The 10,099-nt window shown below is 25.4% G+C and overlaps 1 protein-coding gene across 3 annotated transcripts in view; it reads left to right on the forward strand.

Moving 5' to 3' along the window:
• The window catches only part of LOC134829523 (RING finger protein nhl-1), a 29,481-nt gene extending 21,666 nt beyond the window's left edge, over positions 1–7,815 (forward strand). For all 3 annotated transcript variants that reach the window (XM_063842616.1, XM_063842615.1, XM_063842617.1), the window contains 2 exons: positions 374–450; positions 7,332–7,815. In XM_063842616.1, coding sequence (XP_063698686.1) covers positions 374–450; positions 7,332–7,545 — 291 coding nt within the window. In that variant the 3' untranslated portion in view covers positions 7,546–7,815. The remainder of the gene's footprint in view (positions 1–373; positions 451–7,331) is intronic.
• The last annotated feature ends 2,284 nt before the right edge of the window (positions 7,816–10,099 follow it).

A 10,099-nucleotide genomic window follows, 5' to 3' on the forward strand; every position in this document is an offset into this window, starting at 1 on the left:
TAAATTAAATTTATTTTTTTATAAATTTTTATTTATTTATTTTTTTATTTATATAATTTTTACGAATTTTATTTTTAGCAAATTTAATTATTTATTTAATTAAATAAAATATAAATTAAAATAATTAAGTTTTTAATTTTTATAAAATTTTTTTTAATTTAATAAATTTTATTTCATTTTAATTTTTTTTTAAATAAATTTTTATTTTATTTTTAAATATTTTTTTAAAATTTTTTAATTATTTAATGTTTAAATTATTTTAAGTAATTAAATTAAATAAATATTCAAAATATGAATTTAAATTAATTTTTTCAAAATTAAAATTATTAAAATTTTAAAAAATTAAAATTTAATTTTAATTATTTTTTTTCAGATCTTCGACATCAATGGGCGCGTTTTGTCATCATTTGGCAGCGAAGGATCTGAAGAAGGCCAATTCAAGTTTCCACGGTAAGATTTCTTTCTCTATACTCTTACATAATTTCCGTCGCCAAAAATGCCATAACTTCTAATTACAATTACTCATTATTACGTTCGATTCTCGTAAATTGCTCGTCGCCATCAGAAAATATTTTTTATTATTTTTTCTTCTATAAAAATTTTTCTCCATAACACAAAAAAAAAAGTTTTTTTTTCTCGACATTTATGTGGCTTGGTTGGTATTATAACCCACAAAAAAAACATAATAAAAATAAAAATAATGAAAAAATGTGTAAGATCATGATGATGATGGCACTCGTTTACAACAACGAACAAAAAAAAGTTTTTTTTTGTTGGCAGTCACCCGTAATGAACTACGAACTATGGCGAACCTACGACGAGTATGGAGTGAAAATTACGATGATATGTGGAAAATTATGATTATTAAAAAAGAGTAACAAAAACATTAGCAAACAACCTTGCTGCTGCTGCTTCGTGTACATAAACTATGTGAATTGTTGTCGCTTGTCGTATTAAAGTGACATCAAATATGAAGTAATTTAACATTAACGAGGTAATGTTCATAAGTTTTATGATGTCGAAAGCGGGCGTTTAAATAAAGAAAAACGAGCACGAGCACGGAAAAATGTGAAATATTACGAGGTGTAAATCATTCACAGTGTCGTTTTCTTTTTTGTCAGAATGCAAAAGGGGGAAGGAAAAAAACACGGAAAAAAGAATGCCTTTGTCAGATAAGAATCTAGGAGTAAATTTAACATTATTATTATTGTTAACCCTTTTTAACGATATCAAAGTTACCTGTACTTCATTACTGAGTAGGGGTTTTTGAATTTTAGAAGAAATTTGAACAATTTTAAGGAAATGCAGATTTTTCTAGACGCTGCATGGCACTTTCAATTACAAAATTTGAACAAAAACCTATAGATGTCGCTTTAATTCTTCAAAATATCGATAGAAGGCAGTTAAAGTCTTCAAAATATCGAAAGATGTCGCTTTAATTCTTCAAAATGTCGATAGATGGCGCTTTAATTCTTCAAAATGTCGATAGATGGCGCTTTAATTCTTCAAAATGTCGATAGATGGCGCTTAAATTCTTCAAAATATCGATAGATGGCGCTTTAATGCTTCAAAATGTCGATAGATGGCACTTTAAGTCTTTAAACTGTCAACAGATGACACTTTAATTTTTCAAAATGACACTAGATGGCTCTTTAAATGTTCAAAATGTCGCTAGATTAGATGTCGCTTTAATTCTTAAAAAAAACGAGAGATGGCGCTTTAAAAGAACAAAAAATCTGTAAATAGCGCTAGATGGCTTCAAAATGACAATAGATGGCAATCTAATTAAACAAAAACCTGTAGATGGCGCTTTAAAAGTTCAACTTACTCCTTAGATGGCGCTTTATGATATTGAAAATTTTCTTCTAAAATCCTTTAAAAAAATTTCCTACCCCTACTTCACACGTTCCTGCATCTTTGACAATTTATGAGCCATGACACATTATTCACAGAAGTAGAAGAAGAAGTAGAACAAAAAAAGAAGTATTTCTCGTAAATTCATTAAAATTTTCCGTACGCGAAGCAATTTCAAGAAATCCTCTTAGAAAATAAAAAGCAAAACTATTTTCATTAAAAAGTCATATTTGATGTTAATTAGTGAGTACAAGAAGTTTGGCGCAAGAAGAAACCTCTAAAACTATAAAATAAAATAAAATGACAAATTTTAGGAGCATGAGAAAATTTTTGCTTCAAAGTGCATCGCCACGTTTCACAGCAAGGCGGCATCATCACAGCAAAAGAACAATATACAAAGAAACTGAAAATTACTGTAAAATACAGAAAAAGGAGGAAAACTATAAAATATCCTTTGTTTGTATTGTTTTGTGCACTATTTTCATGCTCGAACAAATACAAGACCTCTCTTTATGATTTTTTTTTCTCTTCAGCGAAGAGCTTCAAAGCCAAACAATTGAATAGAAATAATTTCAGCTGTAATTAATGTTGTTTTCATCAGCTTTTTTCATTTGGATTTGAACAAGTTTTCAGTAAACGGAATGCTTTTCAATTTTAAAAGACTTCATAAAATGAACTTGGAAAATTCTTTTTGAGTGTTTTAAAAGATTTTAAAGGTTTTAATGAAAATCCAGGATGAAAAGAATTTAGGGAATAAAGAGCATTTCCGCATTTTAAGTTTAACTTAAAATTGCATTTTTTTTTTATTGTGAAGTTTATATCTCAAAGCATATTTTAATATTTTCGCTTAAGACTGTAATCTTGTGTTTCATTCGTAATTATTTAATTCTTAATATTCAAAAATAAGAATTTATACGCTTTGAGGAAAAAAATGCTAATTTTGAGTCATAAAATTATTTTTTTTATTATTTTAATTTTTTTATAAGTTTTAATTTTATTTAAAATAATTTTTATTAAAAAAATTAAAAAAAAAACTAGAGAAATTTATTTTTGATTTATTTTAATTTTTTAAATTATTTTTTTTAATTTGAATTATGGAATTTTAAACCATTATTTTTTTAATTAATTTCTTTATAAGTTTTTTAATCAAAAACACTTCAAAAAATTATAATAAAAAAGTTTATTAATTAAAAAAAAAAAATAAATTATTTTTTGAAGATTAATTAATTTATTTTTTAATTATTTTTCGAATTATTTTTAATTAAAAATAAATTAAAGTAAGTAATTAAATTTAAATTAAAAAATTTAAAAAAAAAATTAATAGCTAAAATATTTTTATTTTTTAAATTTTTTTATTTTAAAATATTTTTTTTTTTAAATTATTTTTTTTACATTTTTTTTAAATTATTTTTTTTATATTTTTTTTAAATTCTTTTTTTTAATTTTTTAATTAAAAAAAAATTTGGTTAAAAAAAATTTAAAAAAAATAATTAATTTTAAAAAAATTTAACTATTTAATATTTTTTAAAAATATTAAAAAAATAAAAAAAAATTAAAAAAAATTAAAAAAAAAATTAATAGCTTTAAATTTAAATTCAAAATTTTAAAAAAAAAAAACTAAAAAATAAAAAAAATTAAAATTTAAAAAAATAAAAAAAAAATTGGAAAAAAAAATCTAAAATAAATTTCTTTAGTAAACACTTTTCCTCATAAATTTTTAATACAAAACACCTGAAAAGTGAGTGACGACGACAAGGTAAAGTTACAAGCTTTAAACTAAGTGCATATTGTGCCCATTAAACGTTAGCAAAAAAGAAAAACACAACAGAAAAAAGACAATCAAGAGTAATAAAATAAAAGCAGCATGCAGAAAAAATAATAGATAAAAGCACTTTACTCCTTTTATAATGTTATTCTTTTTTTTTTGTCTATCCACCAAAAGGATAGAAATCTTTCTCGACATAGTTTGCTCCTGTTATTTTTATTATTGTCATGATGTGATAAGCGGTACGTGTTCTTTTTTCTCTACAACTTTTTTTTTACTACTACTGGAGAATTGCGAAAGAGCAAGCAAGCAAGCGTGAAAAAAGAGAGCGAAAGAGACAAAAAAATTAAATGACGACTAACACATTTTACAACAACAACACAACTACAATAATAATAATAGTAAGACACACATTCGTTCAAACCATTTTAATGTCTTACAAAAGTGCATCATTTCCTTAAATTGTGAGAATTGATGTTGAAGAGAGAGAGAGAGAGAAAAAAAAGAGGACAATACGTGGTAACGACAGTTTTTCTCGACTCACTTACTTATTGTTGGTGCTCGTAAATATATCCAGAGCAATTGGAAGGCGAAAGGAAAAAAAAGGAAAGGCAGGAAAGACATTAACCAAGGATATTTAATGTAATTTCATCTTAAATGGTTAGAGATGAGCAAAAAATTTCCACATTGAAAGTTTTTTTTCCTTCGCATCTTTAGTACCAAAGTTCATTCTCATAAAATGCTCTTATGGTAAAAGCAATGATGCACCCCCTTGAGATATATGCGACTTGAAGACATTTGAATATCTAGCTGTGGAAAGATGTTGAGATGAGATGACAATAACAGTCAAAGTTTACTCTAATGATATTTTTTTTGCGACTTGCTTCGGTAAAATGAATCTTTGTCATTTTAGTTTTTTTTTTCGTTTAAGCTTTGTTGATGATTTTTTTTCTTCAAATTAAAAGATGATGAGAAATTTGCAAGAAGAAAAAAAATCATCAAAGGAGGATCAAAAACTTTTCAAGAGCTTTTAAATTAAAAGATGTCCTATGATTACGCAAAGAAAAAAATGTGCAATTTTGAAAATGAAAAGGATTGAACGAAATTACAGATAAGCGACAACAATTACACGAGTTACCTTAAATGTGATACAACGATTAAAGGCACACGAGTGGAATAATGACAAGGAACTGTCTTCTCATTTAAAAGATGTAATTTTGTTCTATTAATTTTTTATTACGCATTTCAGATGAGAGAAAATGATCTAAGAGGAGGTTTGAAGGAACGATCTGAAGTCTAAACAACTCAAGGAGACCTTTTTTGACAAAAAAAATTTTTAGAAGTCACCAAATTCGAATTTAAATTCAAAAAATCGAAGTTCAGGATTTTTTTTTTCAGAAGAAATGAACACCTGGACTTCACTGAAATGAATAAAATTGAAAAAGGAAGAACTTTAAAAATTTTTTAAAGATTATTGAGGAAGACCTGAACTTGAGAGAAAATCTGAACACTGTGATAAAAAAAACCTGCCAAGGAAAAAGCTTTCTTTAATCGGTTTAGAAGAAAAATTGACAGAGATACAAGACTGATACTTTACAAATCCATGATTGGCTCACATATTGACTACTGCAGCTCAATATTGATTTTGAACAATGAAACTGATTTAAATGAATTACAAAAAGTACAAAACCAGGCGTTAATTGAGTAAATCTGAAAGTTTTACAAAAGTTGAGGTTACCTGTAAACTTCGTTCTACCCGTCGACCTATTTTTTAATTTCAAAATCATCATTCCATCGGAAAAAAATATGGCATGAGATTTTTTGATGGATTTTGTGTTATTTAGGTCTAAAGTAGTCCAAAAAACCTAAATTTAAAATTCTTGAATGAGCTTTAGTGTTTTTAAGCCATTTTTAGTACGGTTTGGTATGCCAAAGAGGTACTTGAAGATACCCAAACCCACTAAAAAATATCAAATATCAAAAGCTCATTTCAGAATTCTGTATTTAGGTAATTTTTGTTATCTTTAAGCCTAACTAAGACAAAACCATCAAAAAATCTCATTATATATTTTTTTCAATGAAATGATGTGCCCGTAGATCTTTTTTTTTTAATTTTAAAAGACGAAATTCATCCTAAAGTTATGCAATCAATTTCTCACACTAAATTTAGGATTTTTTAGTTTTTCACGAATTTTTTTATATTTTTTTTATTTTATTTAATTTTTTTTCTTATTTTTTCAAGACCTTCATTATTAAATTGTATTTTGGTGAATTTTTTAAACTTTTTTTTTACGAAAAAAAATATTTGATAATTTTTTAACTTTTTAATTATAATTAAATTAAAATTTTTGTTTCAAATTATAATTTTTATCGTAGTTCTGACTTTTTAAGGATATTTTCGAACTACTTAAAAAAGATTTTTTAAGTAAAATTTAAACAAAAAAATTTCTTAAAATTTTACATCCCGACAAATTTTATGATATTAAAGCATTTAACCCTTCAAAATTGGTCACAAACCTTCCCTCATTTTTTTTTGTCTCATAAAAATCACGACATCGTGACCCAAATTTGATCGTCATAACTTAAGCGTCTCCATATTTTTCGTTTTTGGGAATTTTCTTGCTGGAATATGCAAAAACATGTCTTTTTATCACACACACAAAAGGTCGAAGACGAGCGTCGTCATCGTAACCACTGATAGCTACTTTTAATGCCTAATAAGACCTTTTTAATAAAATAAAAATTAATGAAGCGTGTATTTGATGTTGTGCTGCCTCTTTGTAATGATGTCGGTTTGTCATGTGTGTGTGTTTTCCATTTCGACAAAATTTAACAATTTTTTATTCTTTTGAAACTCCTGAAATGGAATTTGCTTCAATGATCAAATTTGGTTTTTTACTTAATTGTATTTTTGTCTACCGATGAATTTGCATTGTTGTTCATCTGACGTCGGACGAATTTATTAAATTATTTTATTTACAAGTTTTGTGTGTTGATGCGTAGTTGAGTTAAAATTTGTGCCGTCGGTGCATTTTTTTTCTTATAAAAAATTTTTTTTTATAGAATTTCTTAGTTTTTTTCAAGTTTTGAGTTTTTTAAGTCTAAAAATTGGATTTGTCAATTTTTTTTTCTTTATTTCCTTACTTTTTGAGCTTCTTTTGATAAAAATAAACAACGAACGATGCTACTGGATGTCTTTCCATATCTCTATCAAATTAACAGAAAATTCCCATTTGCATCTTAGATGACAGAAAAATGCAAAATAGACATTCCAGATTGACGTTGATAGAAATTACATTACAAAAATTCCATTAAAAGTCGAAGGACTGACTAGACTAGACATTTCCGGAAGCGTTTCGCCCAAGAAATTAATTCAATAAAAAATTCCGTTCGATAAATCGTCACTATACCAAAATTAAATTAAATGAAAAAAAAAGTTGGGACCAAGGAAAATTATTCCCGCCATCCCTCAAATATGTACAAAATATGCTAATGAATATTTGAAATAAATTGGATTGGAAAATTACACCATAAATCATTGAATGTTGTCGTCTCCATGCAAAAATCGTCGTCGCCTCGGTAAAAATATTTTCTAAAAAGAAATAAATAAATACAATTTAATTTTACATTTGAATGGCATGACAGGAGACTCCAAATCCTACTAAAAATTTTCTGACAATAAATTTTCATTCAATTTTTTTTTTCTTTTCAGCGGCGTCGCTGTGGATGAACATGGCTTTATGGTAGTCGCTGACAGCGGTAACAATCGCATCCAGATTTTCCATCCGGATGGCAGCTTTTTGCGCGCCTTCGGATCTTGGGGAAGCGGCGATGCCGAATTTAAGGGATTGGAAGGTGTCGCGATCATGAATAATGGCAGCATTTTAGTGTGTGATCGAGAAAATCATCGTGTCCAAGTTTTTTAATTTTTTATTATAAATTTTATTTTTGCCCACGAATTGCGAATTTTTTGTTTCGTACAAAAAAGTTTCGTTAATTCACTCAAAACAATAATTATTAAAGTCCCGCTCTTTCCAACAAATTTATGTATAACAAAAGAAATCGCATTTTAGGTAAAATCGTAAAATCTTCGCAGTCAGTTAGATTTACAAGTATTTGAAGTTTTTTTTTAACACACAACTCCACTCATTTTCTGTTTTTTAGACAAAAAATTATAATTAAAACACTTTTTTATTATTGTAGACAATTTTGTTTGACTTTCATGAAAAAAATAATTTTTATTTAATATTAAATGAAAGAAAAAAATGTTTTTAAAATAAATAAATAAAAAAAATGTATAAAAAAATATTGTTAACTTTTTTGTGAGAGAAATATTAATAAAAATCATTAAAAATTCAATTATTTTTTGATTCACCGAGAATTTGTAAAGAGAAGTGTGAATGAAGGCTAGACTTTTCTATTTAAGAGGCATTTGAAAAAAAAATTGTATGAAAAACGTGAGTTGAAAAGTTATATAATTTTATTCAAATATTTTGTGTATAGATTTTTTTCTGTTAAATTTATGACATTGACAATTTATTAAGGTAAATCGCCTGTAAATTATTTTTTATATTTTTCAAATCAAAATTATTAAATTGTAGATTTTGTTATTGAAAAAAGATTTTTTTTTTTCAATTTATTATTTTTTTATTTTATAATTAATATTTATAATTTAATAATATTTTTTTTAATTTTTTAAATTTTTTTTTTTTTTTTTTAATTTTATTTATTTTTAATTTAATTTTTTTTTATTTTTTTTTTTTATTTTATTTTTTTTTTTTTTTTAATATTTTAATTTTTTTATTTTTTTTTTTTTGAATTTTTTTTTTAATTTTATTTTTTTAATTTTATTTTTTTTTTTTTAATTTTTTTTATATTTTTTTTTTAATTTAATTTATTTATTTTTATTTTTTTTTTTTTTATAAATTTTAATTTTTATATTATTTTTAAAATTTTTAAAAATATTTTCTCTCAATAAATTTAAACATTTCATCTAAACTAAACCAATTTTCTAAAATGAAACAAACTACCCTGAAGCTCGACGTTTTTTTTTCAATCATGGTCGATATTGCCTCCAAAAATTGTCATTAGATGCAATAAAATTACATCCAGCAGCGTCAAAAAGTGATAAAACATTTCAATCACTTTACTATCAAAGCTGCACATTTTTATTTGTCTTTCCATCAATCTCCTTTATTGCATTTTTTTCTGATTTTCTCAATTTTTCCAAACTCCAAAGCTGAAAATGAAAAAAAAACTTTCAACCGCATTGGCAACACGAGCAAATAAATAAATTTCGAAACACAAAAAAAAATTGTTTACAACAATGTCATCATCATCATCAGTCGGTTCTCCAACAAACTATACTGTAATAATAAAAAAAAATACACAGCTATAACAACAGCAGCAACATCAGCAGGAATAATAACAACAACAGAAGCATGTGGTTTTTATTTTCCAATTGTTATTTTTTTTTTGTATTGCATTTCGAAGAAAAAAAGGGATTTTAAAGATTTTTAAATGTCTGTTAAGTCACGTGGTTAAAATGTCTTTAATTATATGCACTGGGTCGATAAAAAAATTTAAAAATGCATTAGGGTGAATTTTTGAATGTAAACTGGGTCAAATATTCAACATTAAATGCAAAAATATGCATTGGGATCAAAATTTTAAATTTAAAGTAAAAGTAAAGGTCACGTGGTTTAAAATTTTAAATCTTATGCACTGGGTCGAAAAAAAGTGAAAAGTGCATTGGGGTAAAATTTTAAATGTAAACTGAACCAAAGATTCAAGATCGAGAAATAAATTATGTATTGGGATGAAAATTTTAAACATAAACTAAAGTTGAAATGGTCACGTGGTTTAAAATTTTTCTAATTTTGCATTGGGGTAAAATTTATTTTATTTTTCAAATTTATCAAAGAATTACAAATTCGCATTGGGTTAAAAATTTAAATTAACCATTGTTGCATATTACATTGTTAAATAATAAAATTTAATTTTTTATGAAAAGTCACGTGGTTAATTTTTTTCAAAAAATTTGTTAAATGTGCAATAAGCTGAAAATTTTAATTGCTCATTGGGTCAAATAATTAGAATATGCATTAGGATAAAAAATTTAAGACTTTCAATAAAAAAATTGTAAAATATTCATTGAGCTCATTAACTATGGTCACGTGGTTAAAAAATGCAATTTTATCGTCTTTTATTCTTCCGACGACAACTTTCTACGTACTTCAAATAACCGAGTCGCATTTCGAAAAAAAAAAGAATAATAAAAAAAACACTTTTAAAATCTGAGCAAGATAAGATCAAACCTTTTCCCGTATCGTGCATGACTTTTTTTCCACATTTGACTGACACACACTTGTACGCTTTTGCAAATAAACCGAGCTACGGACCATGTGAGGAGGATAGAGAACCGATGCAGAGTTAGGCCATTAACCAATTTAAACCAATTGAAATCAATTAAGAAACAGT

This window comes from Culicoides brevitarsis, chromosome 2, assembly GCF_036172545.1.
Source record: "Culicoides brevitarsis isolate CSIRO-B50_1 chromosome 2, AGI_CSIRO_Cbre_v1, whole genome shotgun sequence".
Taxonomy (NCBI): domain Eukaryota; kingdom Metazoa; phylum Arthropoda; class Insecta; order Diptera; family Ceratopogonidae; genus Culicoides; species Culicoides brevitarsis.